We start from the raw sequence: 20,851 nt of genomic DNA on the forward strand, positions 1-20,851 counted from the left end.
TATCACGCTCAAAAAAGTTAGTACATGAACACGGCACACACAAGCATTTCACCAAATGAACAGCTTAAAACCACCTCGATAAAGTTAACGTTTGTGTTTCCCTGTTTCAAGTTCACCATGCGGGTTTCAGTGAAAGAGTTCTCAACAGGGGGTCACACCTGAAGCTGAAAGAAAGCCGTCCCTTGAAAGAAAGCCGTCCCTTGGTGTGGACCAATCAGTTTCAAGGACAATGCATATATTATCATAGTGTGTGTTTTTGTTTGCATTTTGACTGCAAGTATTGTGGATAATGCAGACATGAACCCTCGTAAAAAGGTTTCAGTTTTGTTGCCAGAAAAAAGGGGAAAAACCCTATTATTATATTTTGGTGCTGGCAAAGGAGGTCTAATGATGAGCTTTGTAACATGACAAGTACGGGAGGTCCTCGCTGAATGCGCGGTGTTTACACTACAACGCGTTGTCACAACGCAGAATGCGCACACCCCATTATAACGCAGTTTTTGAGCGGTCGAACGACCAACTACTTTCTTGAGCTGCGTGGCTGAGCGGAGTGATACAGTACGTGGCAACGTACCCCAGTTCTGTCTCACCACCTTACTGTTTGTGTAGTAAATCGTATCTCGGCAAACTTTATCTTTACATTATTTGTGGGGAAATTGTTTTCGCCAAATGCGGTTTTCGCTAAATGCAGTACTTTTCAGGAACGCATCTACTACCGCGTTAAAGGAGGAATTACTGTGTTCCTGGCCTACATGTACCCTTCCTGCGTTATCATCTAGCGGTAGCGATAACCGCGCATTATTTTGTTTCTGCATGGAACATCCATCAGCCAAGCAGCATTTCTTGAGCAAGCCCGTCCTTCCTGATGAAACTCAGAAAGTCGAAACCAGATCAGGATTTTTCCGCATAAGCAAATGCTGCTGGACAATATTGTTCCAGAAACACCACACTAAAAATGTTATCTTTATATATATATGTGGAAGGACAGCACGCTTCTATAATAATTTATTTTACCCACAATGCCCATTGATAATGATTATTTGTAAGCCATACAGATCCTATAATTACTGAAGCGGCTCAGGTTGTTATGGAAGTTCCCTCCGCCATGGTGAAAGAGGTGTGGCCAAGCCAGGAGGCGATGGGCAGTGTCAGTCATTTGCGGTCGCCAGTAAAACAAACAAATCACTTCTCAAACAACAAAACCGCGTGCCCGCCGACCCGCCGGAGTTGGACTGCGAGTCTGTACGGTGTTGCCGCGTGGCCGTCCATGAAGTGAGATTTTGATCGCGGCTGTGTAAAGGGGGATCGGGAATGCCGGGACCACCGAGTTGAGAACCCCCTTGGGTTAGCACGCACGCACGCACGCACGTAGCGTCTACGGCGTCTCTCCCCCGACTACCTGGCTGCCTCTCCAGGCTCGGCGAGCTGGGCCCAGGCATTCTCCGGCGAGCGCTCCTGTTCCGTCTCTTGTTCCGCGACGGCTCCTCTCCCTCGTCTGGAGGTCGTGAACGCCGTCGGGCAAACCTCTCACCGCCGCCGTTTACACCCTCGACAGATCGCGTGCCTTGCTCGCACGGCCATTGAAAGGCTGCCCCCCCCTCCTCGCAGGCCCAGGAATGGCCACAGAACGATGGCCCGTTGGTCCCCCTCTGTGTTTTATGGGACTCGATGGGCTCCTCCCCCCTCCTCCCTGTCCGCTCGGTGGCCACGTGTTTATAACGCAGCATGAATGGGTCGGGCTAATACTATTTTGAGTTGAAAGTCTTTTTCTTGGTTCTTTCGGTAAAGTCACGTAGAAGGAAAATAATAAAAATAAAACATAATAAAATAATTCTCACGACGTTTCGGCCACAACGCAAGCAGCCGTCTTCAGGTGGAGAACAGACCTGTTCTCCACCTGAGGACGGCTGCTTGCATTGTGGCAGAAACGTCGTGAGAATTATTTTATTATGTTTTATTTTTATTATTTTATTATCTCCCTTCTACGTGACTTTACCGAAAGAACCAAGAAGATGAATCCCTGCAGTCACGAAAGCTTTAAATCGAAATAAAAATTGAAAGTCTTTGTTTTGTAAATATTAGGCCGCGTGCTGTTAACGCAGACAGCTGGCCTACGGTACATAGAGCGAGCATCTTATTTTTTGCGTCGACTCTGTGATCTCAAGACTGCCGTGTCGTCGTTAAAGATTTGCACGCGCTCTTCGTCCACACGTAACAATTACTCGATCGTTTAGCACGAAAAAAAATATCCTCCTGCGATTTTAATAGAAGAACTGACGCATTCTTGCACGTCTACAAAGCATCGTTGGAAATAATGTAACGACGTAACTTTACAGACAAGGCACAGCAGTGCGATTGTGACCATGCAACCGTAGCAGAGTAAATACCACTATCGTTTGCGCTCCTTCTATGGAGAAGGAACAGCAAATCAACAGAAACTCTCTCTCCTGAAGCCCTCTCGTCGTTGCCAGCAGCAGACCTCGACATTGGCATCGAGCTCCTGGACCATATTGCCACTGCGCAACGATAAAACTGAACGACGCAACTTTGAATACGTTCGGCGGTCTTTCAAATCACACCCCATTTGCCGAGCCGAAAGACGCTCACCGTTGCCGTTGACCGAGGTGGTGTCGGACTCGCTGACCGAGTCGATGACCACGGCGTCCTCGTCCGTGCGCCGCCTGCGGGACTGCTTCCGCCGCGGCCGGGGCCACGCGTCGCTGCCGTCCGTGTCGCCCGCCCGCTCAGCGTCCTCGGCGAATCCCAGCGAGTTGGCGCCCGCCGTCTCCTTTCCCCCTAAGCGTGGAGGGGGCGAGGGGGGCAGGGTGTGCACGCGCGTTAATTCACGAAACCGCGACGCGGCGCCAGAGAGCTGGTCATGCACGAGCCAGGAAGCCGACCGTCCTAAGGACAGGTTTCAAGTTTTTCTGCCACTCTAAAAGATACAACCTTTAAAAATAAATATTCACAAGTGTTCTTTCCATTTCGATTTAAAGCTTTCGTGACTGCAGGGATTCATCTTCTTGGTTCTTTCGGTAGTCACGTAGAAGGGAAATAATAAAAATAAAACGTAATATTATTATTTTATTATGTTTTATTTTTTATTATTTCCCTTCTACGTGACTTTACCGAAAGAACCAAGAAGATGTTCTTTCCATGTCTGAGATAGGACCATGGAAGCGGCTATCACAGAGTTACCTCTGCGATCTCGTAAAGCAGTCGAACCCAACGTTTAATGCTCGGTGGTTGAATTTGGTCAAATATCTGTTACCCTCAATAATTCTTTACAAAAACCGCTTTGTGCGAGCTACAGGCAGTCTCACGGCGGGGCTTTGCCCTCCTCCGTCCAGGCACCATTTGATCTCATCGGCTTCTCCCAACCAACGGAAGCCTCAACCGCGGGGACTCCCCCGTGCCCGCGTTGAACACTGAGTGCCGTGTACCTTGGGCAAAGGCGGCTCCCCGTGCCGCCCCACCTCGCGCCGTGGGGGCGCTGCCCCTGCCGCGCGCTGGGCCCCCGCGGCCCCGCGGCTCGTCCCGTCTCTCAGACTCCGTCTCGGACGCGTTCGAGTGCTCGGAGTTGGTTCCTTTTTACGAAGCGGCGGTCGCGGTGGGAGGGGGATGGGATGGGGCCAGCAATTAGAGAACATTGTCATTGTAACTGTCGTCATTGTCACAATCGGCATCATGGAAGAAGTACTCCAATAGTCCGTGATGACACAACTGTGCTCGGATATTGGCTCTGCTCGCCATGGGCTGTTGCGGAAAAACCCTTTGACAAATCAACTTTATAAATCTAGATTGAAAACTCATCTCTTTAGAAATGCTTTTTGGGTTTAGTTTGTTGTCCGTCTCCACACCTCCGATTAGCGCGGTTGGCTACGTGCGGTGCGAGACAATTCCAAGATACGTACATAACCCAAGTTTTGTTCGTGCTGGATCGTCTCTAGGACAGTGAACGAACTACCCCCCCGTTTACAGAGAAATGGACAAAGCTGACGCACGAAACGTTTCACCCTCGGGTTTGAAAAGCATCGAAGCCACACGGCGCTTGGGCGTCCTCACCGTATCCGGAGTTGTAGGCCTTTCTGCCGCGCCCGCGGCCCAGGTACGAGCGGCCCCCGCGTGTCGGGCCCCCCGGTGGCGCCGAGTCGTCAGCGGCGGCGGCAGCGGGCCCGGCGGGGGCGTCGGGCCGCTCGCGCTCGCCGGGACGGCCGCCCAGCAGTGCCGAGCGAGAGCCCAGCCCGATCTGACGGAGCTGCTCGTCGATCTGCAGCCGCTCCATGCGCAGCTCCTCCACCTCCTGCGCATGGCGAGACGCGGGGCGAGACGCGGGGCGTGAGGCCGACAGCGTTCGCGCAATCGACGATATAACGTTGTCGCCATCGCTGGCGGTTATCTATCCCCCAGCTGGGCGAGAGGCCTCCGCCTCCTGTTGGCATCTCTCAACGTCCCGCGACATCACAATCCGATCTTGTACCCGCACACGAGCAGATTTCATCGGTTATGAGAGTATTATAGTTAAAAGGGAGTTATAAGAAAGCCGTTGGTCACGAATGTGACTACCATCGATGCGACGTGCCCACTTCAATCGCAGGAGTAGGGCCTCACAGTGGAAACAACAAAGAGGATATTTAAGAGCATGAAGAGGATTGACTAATGGTCTGAGATGGAATGAAAGTGAAAGAAAATTGGAAAGAAAAACAACAATAAATCTATACCATTCATTCACATTCAGTTGATCTCAGAAATAATGTAAACCAACACATTAAGAATTAACCAGCAATAGCAATACTCAAGATCAAACTTAAAAGTAATAAACACACAAAAGTATGCAATCGATTACTTCGGTACAGCGTTACCGTTGTACATTTTTCATGCCAATATATGCTACAAAGACAAATGTCCCCTCCATGCTGTTAGGGCAAGTGTGCTTGCTCACGAGCACCATTCGAGGCCGGCATGGCACACGAGTGGGCGATGCAGCCAGCGCCACAGGCCTGTCCGCCTTCGTTTCCCCAGCGCTGTTTAGACAACCGCACCATATGCCAAGTCTCAGGGGAGGCCTGGGACCGGTTTAGATATTCGTCACCGATGTTGGCCATGAGCGGGGGAATTGAGCTTCGGAGGCGTCGGGTGTGGAGCGCGGCGCGTACACGCAATATTCCCGACACGCAGTAGAAAGTTGAAGGCCCCCAATGTGTGACTTGTGGGATTTCTGAACGGGTCTAATCCGCTACATCTGTGGATTCCCACGCCCTCCACTGGCCACGCTAAGGCGAGGCGCTTAGCTCGCGGAATCCTGGCGCTGTAATCTACTTTCCACTTTAATTTCCTGAGGTGCACATGAAAGTATTAGCAGTCGAAATGACCAGTGTCAAATTTAACACCGCTGCGAAGAGGGCATCAAGTCAACGCGAGCCATAGCTTGAGCCGCTGTGAGACAAACGATCTCTGAGCAAGTGTATCGTGTTTGTTTTGTTTAACCGGATGAGAACATGAGAACTGAGGATCGGAGTCTCATTTGAAGCGGCGACTTGGGTCGCCAAAATGACAAAGTGCAAAAACAAACAAAATAAAGCGCAGGAATGACGCAAATAGAAATCGGCACAAAAAGAACAGTGTCAGATTTAAAAGAACAAAGGTCTAGAATTGAAGCTTTCGTGACTAAAGAAATTATACTCATTGGTTTTTTCCGGTGGTAAAGTCACGTATGTAGAAATAAAATAAAATTTAAATAAATTAAATTTCGAACGCAACACAAGCGCTCATCGTCATCAATTGATGAGCGCTTGTGTTGCGTTCGAAACGTCGTGATTTAATTTAATTTATTTAAATTTTATTTTATTTCTACATACGTGACTTTACCAAAAAAAACAACGAGTATAAGAACAAAGGTATTGCACAAATATTCATCAATGTTAAGTTACAAATTCCCTGTCGTGCAAGTCGGCTCGGGGCAGAATATTTGTTCGACTGATTGTGGTACAATTACAAAATCAAGCTCGAGGAAACATTAAACAGATCTACGGAGTTACGATTCACCCCCCAACGGAATTTCATGAATTGCTGAGTTTCCGGATCGAGATTTGATTCTAGTCCAAGTCGCCTTTATAACTTTACGGTGAACAAAACATTCTAGCAGCTGCTGGGGATCAATGTGAACTGAATTAAATACCATTGACATAAACATCGTCAGCCAAACCAAAACGTCCACACATTGGCCAAGCAAGGATAGAGAGCATCTCAACCACACTCACTGTCCATTACCATGCCACACAATACTATAAATAACAAGCAACCCTTGTACACACTCCAAGCCTCTCTCTCTACACCGTGTCACCACATGGGGAACGATGGACTGCACCTCACCACGCCGGTTTGGTGAAACTGGCTATGCGCTCAAGACCAGTTCATATTACCACTCGCCACTGAAGTCAGCTGCTGCGACTGCTGCTGGGAATCAAACCGAGGCTGCAGTGCGCTAACCACCGCACTCACCGCCCTCACCCACCCCACCGTAAAAGAAATTATTCTTTGCGCGCGTGACCCGACGCAAGCATCGAGTCCTAAACGATTGAAACAGACGGACGAGCGAGCGAATGAGCGAAGGAACAAGGCGTGTACGTTTACACAGCCCAACTGCGTAGGCTTGCAGCGGCGGCGGCCTCGTGCGGCGAGAGACTACGACACGTGGTCGCCCGGCCTCTGCTGAGACTGTAACGGACGAGACACAGGCCTCAACGACAGGTGGTGGTGCCGGGGCTATTTTCAGAATCACATAGCTCAGGGGACACCCGCTTCGCTGAATCGGTTGAAAATGTGTCGTGGGTGCAAGATATACTCGCCTCCCTCCCTCCCTCCCCGTCCTTTGACTGCCAAGCGCTTTTGAGGAATTTCGGTGGCTTTTATTTAGCTCCCGTCGCTATTAAAAGCGGCCCTGATGGTGCAGTGTTAATGTCGACGAGAGAAATGTATAGTTCGAAGAAAGTTAAAATGATGTTTCTAACTGTACGACCTATCGCGGGGATATCCAAGGGCTGTAAGATGTACCTTTGAGATTTAACGTACAGCACGGTGAGATATGGTCAAACAACCCCCCATAACCGACATGGCGTAAGGAGACCTTCATCCAGCAGTGGAATGATAAAGGACTGTACATTTTGTGTCTCTACTTCAGAAAGTACGTATTTTGTAATATACTGCATTATCATGCTTGCAATTGAAATACATATTTAATGTTTAACTCTGTGCATTCAGCATAATAAACACCACCATTGTACAATGAACCTCACTTGTTTTTCAGGAGGACTTTAATTAAAACGGTCACGTTTCTCATTATTTCTGGGATGTAGGAAAGAAAGAAAAAAGGAAAAACCCACAGCACCCGGAGAAAATCCACATCAATTCACTACGGACAGCAGTCACACGGCACGACGTTGAACGTCTAAGTTGGGTACAGGGGAGAGACCCATCCTTTATAAGGTCACACATTACACACAAAGCGCTTGCCACAAACGAACCAAAATACCTTGCCGATCTCGTCAAGGAGCGTATCATCATGCATCCCTCATAAGCAGCGGCTTTTGGCTAGCCATCGAGCAAAGACGGTCACTGCATCGCGCGCGTTTTCAAACACGCTTCTGCGGCCGTCTGGAACGCTCTTCCATCCGATATTAGGAAGCCACTGGAGGCTATCCACTTTTAAATCTAGATTGAAAGCTCATTTCTTTGACGCTGCTTTGTGTTTAAGATTGTTGTCAATCTAGATTTGAAAATTGTTGTCCTTCCCCACACCTCCGATTAGCACGGTTGGCTATGTACAGTGCGAAAGTTCAAAGTACATACATAGAAGGGTCCATCTCACACAACATCTACACTACACCCCCCCTCCCCTCCACCGCTATAACTGCGTCTGCAAGCAGACGATTCTCACCCCCGTGCTGAAAAATAATCTGGGAGCTGGCCTTGATCAAGTTACGTAACTACCGTGAGCACGTTGCTCTTCGTGCAGCGATGAGCGAGTACGCGCGCCTACACCGAGATAATGAATCCCGGCTATAACCGAGAACCGGGCGCAATAAAATCTTGGGTTTGCTGCGCACATCACGACCGCTGGAGACGTTGTTTGATGTTGTGTTGGCGCGGCAATCCCCGCGTGTCGCGTGCTCGGGTACCTTGAGATAAGAGAGGTGATACTCCAGCAGAACGCGTGCATTGCTCAAATTCTCCTTGGTCCCGACGAAGGTAAATGGCACCATTCCCTGTTGGCAGCAGCAGCAGCATCAGACGACAAGGATTAGCGAATTCGGTGCTGTGTCGGTGCAGCCACCAGCATCATCGCAATCGCCGCCACTATCATCACCGCCGCAATCAACAGTAGGGTCCATCATCACAACAGTACTGTCTTTGATACCACAGTCAACAGCATGATCACCACCACTAATCAACAGTGCTGCTTCAATACAATCACAAATCACCATGTTAATAACTGTAAATTACCAGCATGACCAACACCAGTATCAGTTATCACCATCACATTATTTCATAATCACATCATCTCCAGGGCAACTATTCTCATCGGCTCCTCGACACGCTTGAGGAGGGGTTCTTCGGAACCACAAGAACCAAGACCCTTTGGGGGGATCTTCAGAGCATCTCAGGATCATTCAGGGGGTCTTTACCCGCAATCTCCGTGTCATCAAGAGAGCATTTGGGGCACGAAGAGGACCTCACCTCTTCGCGCGTATGCTTCTTGGTGTCATCGCCCTCAATCTTGACCCGCACAACGCCGGATTTATCGACGATCTCCTGGATTGCTTTGCCATTTTTACCGATCACCTTGCCTGACAGAGAAGACCAAACACCAGTCACGTTAATCCGGAGCACAATACAGCCGCGAAAAGTTGTTCGCTTAAATTACTCGACGGTCGGCGGATCGGTGCATCGGTGGGTGGGTGGGTCGGTGTGTGGGTGGGTGGGTGCGTCGTGCGTGGGTGGGTGGGTTTTGTGGGTGGGTGCGTTGTTGCATGGGTGGGTGGGTGCGTCGTTGGGTGGGTCGGTCGGTGCGTGGGTGGGCTCGTGAAACCATCCGGGCTAAAAATGTCCACACATACACATCAAATAGGAAATGTACATGAATAGAAAAGCCATATATAAATAGGAAAGAGGGCAACGTCAATTGCATAAACAAAGTGGAATTTAATCTACCGGCCTGTTCAATTACAGCATGTTCAAATTAATATAAAAAGTGTAAGCCTTACATGGTCTCACCAGCAAAGGCGTGGCCGGTTAAACAAAATTTACCGAATAACCGGCCTCTGCGGGCATGGGCTGTCCACAAAAAAATATTACGGCAGACTGCAAGAAAGGCTCAGATGCCGATAACATTATTATTTCCAGCTACTAATGACTGTGATGAGCAGCAGAGGTCACGCAGCAAAATCAATTGAACTGTACTTTTACGCTCCCATGGGGGTTCTATTAAAACACATCACTCGGTCGGTAAGTTGGGATTTGTGAAGCAGTAGCCCAGGACTTATTCAGATTGCAATGGTCACCGATGATAGCTGTGGCCAAGAATTTAACTCGGGTTTCCGAACTCGTAGCAGCAACATTTGCACGATGATCCACCAGCCCTCGCTGCCTACAAAGATGCCGGATTACAGGCCGCGTGCGTAGCCACCACCGCTGCCTAGCTAATCATGACGTCACCGCCGGTGTTTCGCGCTGAAGGTCTCACGGCTACACCCTTGACACCGTCATAAAAGGGGGGCAACGGGCATGGTTAGAGGGAGACTGCACGCACGTGGACGGTGCCTGGAAAGAGCCATGGAGGCTGTCACCAAAACAATGCGGATTTAACGCTGCTCTTGAGAAAAAGCCCCGGGGATTAATCTCCAAATCAGCCGACCCTGTTGGCACCCACAGCGCTAGCGCTGAGCGGCAACGGCTGCATCCGTGGGAGCTGGGTCAACGCGTAGCAGGAGGAGATAATTGTTTCTCACCGACAAACAACCTTGGAACTTGCACGGAGTCCTCGGTGAACTCGAGCATACTGCGCGCCTGTCTCACGGCCTCCGGGGTCTGCGGAGCGACGGAGGGAGAGTCGTACACTCAGTACATCGTCATCGTCAATCATCAGCAACGTGGCACATTATAATTGTTACATTTTCATACTTGATACAGATGATCTGCGCTGTGGATATAAAGAACGCTTGCATGGTTTATTTCTTAAAAGGACTTTGAAATCCAATCAAGGTTTCGCCACGCCTCTGGGTGTCATGGGGGACGTTTGACGGTACTTCACCACGCTGCGGGTCAGCACAGGATGGTGATGGGGGGGGGTGCAGACTTGGCAGCATAGAACAGTACAACAATGCATGTTGCTGCAGTGCCCTCTTCTAACCAACACATACACCCCCACTTGTGCTTAGCTTGCGAGATGTGAAGGGATTGAAGCACATTCCTGGTTATTTGATTGTTCGTTAATCACCACTTAGGCCAACTTTTCACTTTTTATTTCTAGTGGAAAGACACTATGCCTCCAAATCAATGATCATTTCCAATGTTCAGCTGTTTTTTTCCTTCCAGATTAAATAAAAATTGGCAGGGAAGAGTTTTTATTTTCTTGGTTCTTTCGGTAAAGTCTCGCAGACAGAAAATAAACTTACAATAAGTAATTTAAATTAAAAATAAAAGCAAAAAAACCACGACGTTTCGATCTACGTGACTTTACCGAAAGAACCAATAATAAAAATTCCTGCATTCACGGAAGTTTCAAGTCTAAATACCATATAGAGCAACTCACTACCAAGCACCTTTGGGTGCATGGATTTTACATATGGTTATAGATTAATTTGAGTTTGTACACATAAATAACATATTTTTGCTGTCATGTACTTATTAATTTCTAGATATTTATACATATCGATTTTTTTCCCCTCTTTATTTTTCCACCCCACCACCCACCCCCCCCTCCCGGTCACGCGCACACGCCGCAAGTGCCGCACCTCGCCGAAGATGCGGAAGGCTCCGCCCTCCTCGTCGAGCTCGATGGCCGAAACGCCGGACACACGGCGAGCCGCCTGGATGTTGGCACCGTGCGCGCCGATCGCCAGGCCGATGAGATCGTCGCGCACCGAAAACTCCTCGCGGAATGCCGCCGCCAGCTGCCGCGTCGTCTGGAGTGCAGACACGCACACGCGCGCACACACACCGTTCGGGTGAAGGTCCAGCCCCTGCAAATCGCTCGCTCACTCGGCCGCTGAAGTAACGACCACCCCGCCCCCCCAGCACTACGAGGGATACTTATACACAGTGCTACACAGTGGTGAGTGGCTCAAGCCGGTCAGACGTCTTGGAAGAGGTGGAAAAACCTACACTTTACCCCACCACACATCGACTATGGTGTATCCATCTACACTACTGGGTGGACGAAGACGGGAAGATTTAAGGAACACGACTTATCGCATCAACTGCAGCGCAGAGAGGAGATCAAATCGAACTGGTGGCCTCTGGATTGCAAGTCCAGCGTATTGACCATTATTCACGACAACATGGTACGCAGTGCCCACCGCCCCCGCGTGTTTTGCAAACCCCCCAGCTGCAGCAGACACCTCCCCCCCCTCATCACCTCCAGCTGCTTGGTGGCCTCCTGGTTGCGCGCCAGCAGCAGCAGCTTCGTGCGGATGCTCCTGAAGTGCATGTCGCTGAGCAAGCCCGCACGCTTAACCGTCGACTCGCATGTGGACTGCGTGATCACAAACAACGACGAAATTACAGCTCAGTGAGCAGCAGCTCAGGGTCAGAGAAAGCACAGCGGTTTTTATTGGTAAGTACCGAAGGTTCCTTCTGGATGGATCAGCAGATGGATGAATGTTGTTTTTTAGTGATTTGTCTTTTTGTATTTTTGTTGTTTTGACGTTCTGATGTGCCCCGAGCGGACATCTGTGAAAAAAGATCTTTACAGCTCATTGGATTCCTCCCGTACAAATACATGTTTTGATTCGGTTTTAATTTGGAGATATTTGCATTTCACGTGGAGCCTTTTGTACACAAAGCTCGCGAGCGCTCCGCGCCAGGAGCAATCTGCATAAATTACAGCAACTCTCCAATCAACTTGCAATAGACACGTGTCACTAACTGACCACTCGCGGGACTCGCACGGAGCTGTGGCGCAGCAGGCCGTGCACCGCATTACGAATCTGGCAAACCCCGAGTTCGTTTCCCGGCCACGGCCAACACCGGTGGCAAACCGGTACCAGGGAATCCCTCCGCCAACCTCGCATTGACCAGCGTGGTAAAGTATGGATAAACCCCCTACCCCCCACCCACCAATGACTTACACGATGTGAGAAGGCTGTGACTTAGCAGTGGATTGACAAACGGCTGTAGCTGGCTATTGTTTTATATGTACAGCATTTCCTGTGCTTGTATTAGGATGGAACCAGCACCACACAAATGCTGGGATCTTATAGCCGAGGCATGTTCGTTTAGCCCCCCTCTATCAATCCACATAACTGCTTGGACATGTGGTGGTTGCTCATGGAGGCTACTTGGTAAAACTAATGCAATATTCTCCTGCCAGGAGCGCACAGATGGGATGGAATATAGTTTCAAGTTTAATTTGCTTTAACAGGTGAGAATGCAGGCCAGACTGCAAGTAATTTTTACACAACCCATTTAAGCCGCACGGCCTCCGGGGACTAAATTTTTTCAGCAGTATTAATTAAAGACAAGCGAACTCTGGACCGGTTTCGACACGCAGTGTCTCATCAGCAGTCAGGCTCGCTTCAAGCAATGCTGGTGAACTGCCGAGGTCCGAGGCAAGGATGCTCCCCTTTACACATTGGGTCGCAGTTTAGCAAAAAATTGTATATTGATGCAAAACGTATACTGATAATCATGAGCATCATTGTGGAGAATATATGGTCAAACGGAATTTCGACACGGTGGGGCTTCCTTGAGTGAATAAATGGCACAGACACATCTGCCATCAGGGAGTCCCTCAGGCAAAAACAAATCGAGCCAAGACACCCGTTACGTTATCGACACAACACGAACGCAAGTGGCGGGTGTCATTGAAGAACTCACCATGACGACTAGGCTGCTGCTCTCGGTGTCAAACACGACAGAGTTGGCTCCGATGGCCTTCTTGAAGTCTCTGTGAGTGGCCTCATCCACACACCTGGGTGCAGAGTGACACGCGCGCGGGCACAGCAGAGCCACAACGGACAGCTACTCGTGCAATGCTCGGCAATAGAAAATGGCAGCAGGATGATTCGTCACAATGTTACCTTTTGACAGCGTTTAACGAGATATGTTGTATCACACCGTGTAGCGTTATTGTGAAATCCCGATTAAATCGTTTCCACTAAACATTTGAGCTTTACGGAAACCCGAACCACATACTGTGACCAGCATCCATATTTGACAAATTTTGAATCCTCACCATTGATCACATGCATGCCACAGGTAACGATTTCAACTACGTTTTAATACAGACGTGGGGAGATGTACTGCAATAGTACAAGCAATACATTGAACTGCACAATTGCATCGTGAAAAATGTCACAGCTCAACAATGCAATATAATTAACGGGATAACAATGGAAAAAATAAAGGCTTGAATAGGTGACCAACGGCAGGATGGAATACTTGTGGACAACTGAATGTCAGACTCGGACTTTATTTGCACAGCTGGTGAGGTCCCATTGAGCTAAGCAGCTCTGTTACAGGGATGGCTACAGCCCAGGATATTCGGCAGTGGCGGTCATCGTAGGGTGGGAATGTGCAACTAACAGGAGCAAGGAAATTATTTTACACGAAACAAACAGATAATAATAAACATCAATTTGCCCATGGAAGAACGTTTTCAATGTGTGCACATTGTCAGCCGTGACGTGTGGATGAGAAACGCGGACACTGACAAAACAACAAAACTTAAAAGAAGTGCAAAGCGGCGTGTCGAAAAGCACGCGTGGAATTTAGCTTGTTGTTCGTCCCCCGTACCTCCGATTAACACGGTTGGCGACGTACAGTGCGAAGGAAGTTCAACATACAGACACACAAACCACGAGAAAGAGTGGTGATGGAATTGCAGCCCAAGGCGGCAGAGCGCTGGAAAGTGCAACCACCGTAGAGAATTGTAGTGCCACGAGATGGTTAGAAACGGTGACCGTGTGGGGGATGCCTTAGTCTAACAGTGGCAGGACCACAGCTGATGATAGTGAAAAGAGCAAAACTCAAGTAGACTTCTTATTAAGCACCCGATTTCCAGGCACATCACTTGATTAAGCTCAAAGCAGTGAGGGAAAGGTCACCGGTACACCGATATCAATTCAGTCGTGAAAAGTCTTAATCCACCGGTTGAGCAGCTTTATCGGCCAGAATTTGATCAATACATAGGTAAACGTTACAATCTTATCAGGTGGTTGATGGTTAATTGACAATGTTTTTTGTATGACACTACAACACCAAGTGACATAACCCTAAAAGACAAACACGGAGCAAAACGAAATGGGTTCGCTTCTTTCGTGATGTGCGTTGTTTTTTTTCTTTTCCACTCACGCTTGCCGCAAGTCCTCCGGCACAGGGATGCTGAACTTGCGGAAGCTGTTCTTGCCCACGGGTTTGTTGGGGTTCACGGGCCTGAGGCGCTCCACTGTCACGATCTCGTTGTACGTTGCGTCGCAGGCCGCGTACTCGATCACGTAAAACTGCACAGGAAGAAGCGGCAACACGATAGCGCGGTTTAACGTCACGGCGGGAAATAACACCAGAGTTTATTCGACCACGCGGCGCGAGCACAGACGTGGATGGTCTAACAGTTGCAAGTTGCGCCAGTCCAGTGGTTTTTTCAAACTCCCTCCTTGCGACCCCTCCCACCGTGACGCCCCCGCCCCCCCCCACCAGCGTGCCACTTATTGAGAATTGCCAACGTTTTCCCCATTCACGTTTAAGTGACACCGCTGCATAACACTATGTTTGTGGACACCGACAAGCCATCACGGAAGGATCGCCAAGAGGCATGGCGTTCGATAAACACTCACCTAGTCTGATGGTGCAATTAATCTGCAAGAAAATTACCTAGTTAGGCAAAGCTTAAATGGCTAACTCAGTAGTTAACAAGGCTGGCGAGCTGGCAAGGAAATTTCCACCCGACAGTTTTACACAATGTTGGAGCTTCTTCCGGCTCGGACCTTCAAAATGAAATTTAAGAAACAAATATGCGAAACAAAAACGCTCGTGGTCTGCCGAACTCAATAACATCGACGACTAGGGGCCAGGCTCGAGGCTGTAAACAATAAGCAGCACAGAGACAAGTGGCTGGCACACGACTTCGCTCTGAGTTCGTCACATCAAAGTGTGGCGTCACCACCATCAGACCCCAGGGGTCAATCAATATTAGACGGGTGTCAATCGTAATGAATCGCAATCACGGTGGAATTGCAAACTTACCTGCTAACAATTCCGCCGTACTTGTAGTAATATTTGACCCTCGGTCTGATTCATACAGGCTCGTGGGTGTTTTTAACAACCCTGCACCGCTGTACAACACTCTTTGGAATAGTCCCCCTAAGCAGTATGACGCAAACGGCGGCATGCGTTCATTGGCCACGTGGCTAATTCATACGGAACCGCATTGATTAGCCCATTTATTGAGGACAAGGTTTATTAAGCGGGCTTCTTTAAATCAAGTTAAATCACAGCTCTTAATACTGCTGCGTAGGTTCTCAGCTGTGCTGTACAGCCCTTCGATGTGCTCTTGGGTCGTGCCCGAGTGATTTGTTCGCAATTAAGAAGCCCCCAAGCAGGTGGAGCGAAACGTCGAACTTTGCGCAGAGCAACGAGTGGTACAACCTGAACACCCGGGGTGGAGGAGCTGCGGGGGGTGGGTGAGCTGCACGACCATTAATGCTTTGGCGTTTTACTCGTTCCAAGAAACAGCACCCAGCTTTCATTTGAGACAAAGAATGGAATGGCGACCATTCTATCGAGGTGTGTGCGTGTATATACACGTATAGCATACACGTATATACACACACACACCAAGATAGCATTTATAATACATACATTTATATACAGTTACACATGCACACACGGCAACCGAATAGTCATATATATGTATCCATGTCACCGCTATTGAATAACAAGTCGAGTGATAAAATGGTTTAATGCATAAATAAACCACGCAAGTGAACGTAGACTATTATTATTTTAGTTTTACCACAGATATTTGTGTGCAGAGAGAGGATGCTGCTGCTGCCGCGGTGTAATGGTCGGCACACCGGACTCGCGACGCAGAGGTCGCGAGTTCGATTCGATCTCCCGGCGACGGCGGCAGTTCAAACGAGCGGCAAGTTTCACAAATCACGAGTGGTGGTGCGGGGGGGGGAGTGTGACAACGTTCGGGTAGTCCAGCCAGCATGGAAGGGAAGGCTAAATATACCCTCTAGAGCAACGGCTCTTAGCCTGGTGTGCACGTATCCCCCGGGGGTAAGAGACGTGGCCAGATTTTTTTAGAAGGTAAATAATCGAAAACACTAATTAGGCACGGTACATAAGTACAACTTATCTTCTTGGTTCTTTCGGTAAAGTCACGTATTTCCCTTTTACGTGACTTTACCGAAAGAACCAAGAAGATGAATCCCTGCAGTCACGAAAGCTTTAAATCGAAAAGTACAACTTACATTGTTTAATCAAACCTATATATATGAACATTATACTTTTTTACTACGATTGAGAACCAAAGGGGTGCAAGGCTGCAGTAAAGGTTAAGAACCACTGCTCTAGAGAGGAGCTCTCTAGAACTCCGTCTATTGGAGGGGCTTCCACCAGCAGTGGGTCGGTGCGAGTAATTGGAGGGCCGCGCCTTCACCTTTTTATACAAAGCGAGGTAGAGGAAATGCATCAAGAAGTTCCCGACAAGCAAGGTGGAGGCTGCACAAAGAATACGTTGCTCAACAGCAAATAAAATGACAAGACAATGACGAGGATGTATATGATGGTGAGGATGTATATGATGGTGAGGATGTATATGATGGGGAGGATTATGGCGACGATGATGTCAGTTGCGGCATTGACCTTCCATAGGGCAGAGCTATCCGCGGTGGAGGAAATATGCACCGGACACATCACCGACGCTCTAAAGCCGCGGAGGTGCAAGTCAGGACACGCGCCGAAAAACATCGATTGATTTTTTTTACCCAACGCCGAGACGCTTCTAATGACTGCACAATAATGAACCGCGCTGCCCTGCTTTGTACGTGCCCTTTGTCAATAAGACTGCTGGACGCAGGTCAGAGGTTAACATGTGCATACTTCACCAGGTTGGTCAGTATGGGCTGGTGAAGGCAGGGAAGCGTAGATGTTTTAGCACAGAAGTACAGTACGCAATATGGGCTTTTGCTACACTGCACTCTGCCACCCACCGAGTTTCCCTGCATTAACCGCCCTGCGTCACAGTGGTCTACACATACGACATTGCAGTCGCTAACCCTCACCGACCGGACAATGCCTACTATATGAAGATTATTCAAATGAAAACTCCGAATCGGAGGGTTTTGCTTAAATAGGTTGAACAGGAGTGAACACATTTTTGTTTTAGCCCGATGGCTTTTCTGGAGGCCTATTGGCCAAGAGGGGATTTTTATTGTAACTAAAGTCCTTTCATTTTTAGTAAATTAATACATGCAGTGGCCTTTCTTGAAGCATATTTTAAGCTAGTAAAACTTAAATCATTAAGCTCTATGTGCAGATAGGTCCGAGGCATTTTTGATTTGTGCCATAGAATGCGGTCTTCCCATGGCCTACTTCAAGTCCAGGATGGACCACGAACAATAAACAACACTATTGTGTGTGTATTGTGAGTTGGCATCATGGGGAGCACAGGTGATGCATCTATCAGTCATCTCAGGCAGTTAACCCAGAACACCTGGGTCTGTCCCGTCATCTCCTGTCAGCGAGCCTCCTACACTTCACGTGGCCTCAAAGTGCACCTAGCTTGGCACAAACGACGTGGTGACATCACCGCCACTTAGTGGCAGAAAGAAGGGTGTGAAAAGGTAAGCAGCGAGAGTGATGGTGCAGTGGTTCGTGAAACTGCACCAATACCAAGCAGCGCGAGTTCAATTTCGGCCATCGACTGAAAGTTGAATCGAATAAAAAAAACATCAGCAAAAGCGGTTTTCGCACTCGATGCTCACATTCACACCAAGCCAGGAGGCGGATTCCACCAAGTCCTTACCTCGCCCTTCATCATCCGCACGCGCGCCAGCCACCACCCGCACGGCTCATTCTCGTTGGCTCTGGAGAACACCTGCGAGGGTGCGAAAGCAAAACCGTGAGCGCGTTCACAAATGTACGCAACGCTGCCGCCGTTTTGCGGCTGGCCATGTGGAATTTTAGGACTTGGTGCCGGTGCTCAGCAACCATAACAGAACAAAACACAAAAATCACCGCATCTTCTCAAGTGGCCGCACTGCAGGAAAATGCCAAAATCTATAAATAAATTCTGTGTATTTTCGAACCCAGCAAGATAACGTTTTCTCGTACAAAACAGATAATTGTTTTACTAAAAGCTAATTTTTGCTAATCGCTTTGTTAGTTAGTTTATAAATCTAGCCATGATGCAGACCAAAATTGAACATATTGTCTCATACAATATACACTCACTGCCAATGCGGTACTTTAACAATTCCCTGCAAAAGTACTGTAATTTTATGGACCGCAATGGATGTCACAATAGGTCACATGACAGGGGTCATAGCGGCGGTGTGGGAAGCGGTGGCGCTGTGGGTTTATATGAACCCAGTGACCCAAATTATTTTTTTGGCCACAGCTAACATCACTGCCTACCAAAGCACAAGGAGTCTTGGGCTTCCCCAAGATCGACTCGGCCTTAAATTAAGAATCTGGTGCGATGTACAAACATCAGCACTGGGGACTACAAAGGTGGCAGCGCATGGTGCTGGCCACGCCGCCCCCTCGTACGCTGCGGCGGCTTTTAATAGGCGCTTGGCTAACTGCACTCGGCCCCAATGGCTTTATGGGGGATGTCAGTGAAGATGGAGGTTGGTGAAGATGGAGGTCTCTTGATGGTGAGGATGGAAGCTGCGATAGCGACCGGCGTGGTCGATGAGATACGACAGGTCACGACTGAAGTGACAACAGCAGTGTGATAGTGGACAGGATGCTAAGTACAATGGCGATGGTAGTGAAGGCTGTGATGATAGAGATCGTGATGGGCGAGTTATGACGATCGCCACGATGGCATCAACATCAAGTCTGAACATTTACTATTGCACACTCTTACGAGTTTCAGTCCGTCAGGAATTCGCTGCAAAGCAACCGCTCTAAGCATATTGCAAAACCGGCACGGACTCGAGGATCAATCCCGGACATAGCAGTCAAAACATCAGTGGTGACTTGGGGATGTGCTCGATGGGATGGCCACAGTATGAGGGGTTTTCCTCACCTCCACTTCATCCCCCTCAGTGATGACCTTGCCACAGTCATCGGGAGGAGGCAGCCGCACGTCCTGGAATGGGATCTGCCTCTCTGGCTGCCAACTGAAAGGCACGGCGTCACATGAGCAGTTAATCATGTGCACATCGGTCATTCCGGATTTTGTCAATCCGCTGCTGGATTAAGGCCTACCCACGCTGTTGGTCAAAGGGGTCATCTTGTACTTCGCACTCTTATCAAGTGTTTGCATTGTTTGTTGTTGTAACGTTCGTATCCGCCCCGACTGGACATGTGTGATAAAGAGCTTAATAGTACATTGGATTCCTCCTGCAGTATAAATATTCTGATTCTGTTTGACACCCATCTAGGCATGCAAAACATGTTGGGATTCCTGTTATATTATTTATATTATCATCATCAGATGTGGTCTGCACATCTCCTTTTCTGGCTGTTGACTTGCATTGTCAGCTAGATTGCTTGAGTAAGCTAATGTTTAAACCTGAAGGGACATTTTCAGGCCTGGGCAGGTAGCAACTAATCGACAAAACAAGTGGCTAATCTCTCTATATAAGTGTTGCATTTTGTTTGCCTGTTTGTCTGGACAACTCCTAGGCCACTCCACATCAATCTTAATGAATGAAGTGGATTATATGCCAAGTTATACGAAATAATTTCACCTGATAATTTGGATAACAGGACCTGGTGCTGCTTATCTACTCTATAATTTACAATACCATTACAAGCCGTGTCTCAATATCATACAGCGAAAAGGCTTATGTTGTACGAGGCCAATTTTCCCACCAGCCCGGCACAAAAGCTGCTTGGCCGACCAATCAAGGTCGCAGGGAACATTATTATTATAACAACTCTTACACCACCTATCTTTCGCGGACATCCGGCTGGTCAGCGTGGTGCCCTCGTGACCAAAGGAAGTTTGCGAGGTCAAATCCCCGGTCAAGGGTCGACTCGGCCTGCGTGATTAAGATTGCGAGTCTCGCCAGCCGCGCAGTCAACTCGACCGAGCATCTCTCTGCGTTGGTTGGGAAGTCGATAGCGGTCGTCCTATGGAGAGTTGGGCTCCCCCCGCCACCACCCCACCGTGGGAATGTGGGATTTCCACCGGCGGCTCGAACACGGCCAACCGATACCAGCTCTGCACTCATATGCCGTTTAAAGGACCGGCAAATGACTCCAGAAGTAGTTTAATGGGGTCATCTTTCAGGGTCATTTCCCAACACGATGCGGAGCTCTGCTGACCGAGAAAATTCCACCACTACCACTTGCCCGCGCTTCAAGTCACGGCTCCCGACAGTGAAATGGGAAAACAGATGGTGTTAACAAGAGCTCAAAGCACGTTAAAGAAACGTGAAAAAATACATCA

At 48.8% G+C, this 20,851-nt stretch overlaps 1 protein-coding gene across 2 annotated transcripts in view; it reads right to left on the reverse strand.

Moving 5' to 3' along the window:
* The window catches only part of LOC144950075 (RNA-binding protein FXR1-like), a 37,017-nt gene that overhangs the window by 3,784 nt on the left and 12,382 nt on the right, over positions 1 to 20,851 (reverse strand). Inside the window, exons 3-14 of one of the 2 annotated variants that reach the window (XM_078880083.1) lie at positions 19,481 to 19,574; positions 18,251 to 18,322; positions 14,572 to 14,720; positions 13,096 to 13,189; positions 11,636 to 11,752; positions 11,013 to 11,171; positions 10,008 to 10,086; positions 8,737 to 8,846; positions 8,178 to 8,264; positions 4,066 to 4,303; positions 3,444 to 3,587; positions 2,608 to 2,796 (exon numbers count right to left, since the gene is read on the reverse strand). In XM_078880083.1, coding sequence (XP_078736209.1) covers positions 2,608 to 2,796; positions 3,444 to 3,587; positions 4,066 to 4,303; positions 8,178 to 8,264; positions 8,737 to 8,846; positions 10,008 to 10,086; positions 11,013 to 11,171; positions 11,636 to 11,752; positions 13,096 to 13,189; positions 14,572 to 14,720; positions 18,251 to 18,322; positions 19,481 to 19,574 — 1,532 coding nt within the window. Of the gene's footprint in view, positions 1 to 2,607; positions 2,797 to 3,443; positions 3,588 to 4,065; positions 4,304 to 8,177; positions 8,265 to 8,736; positions 8,847 to 10,007; positions 10,087 to 11,012; positions 11,184 to 11,635; positions 11,753 to 13,095; positions 13,190 to 14,571; positions 14,721 to 18,250; positions 18,323 to 19,480; positions 19,575 to 20,851 lie in introns of both variants that reach the window. The other variant, XM_078880082.1, reaches the window with a different exon arrangement.

The sequence above is a fragment of the Lampetra fluviatilis genome, chromosome 56 (genome assembly GCF_964198595.1).
Source record: "Lampetra fluviatilis chromosome 56, kcLamFluv1.1, whole genome shotgun sequence".
Taxonomy (NCBI): Eukaryota; Metazoa; Chordata; class Hyperoartia; order Petromyzontiformes; family Petromyzontidae; genus Lampetra; species Lampetra fluviatilis.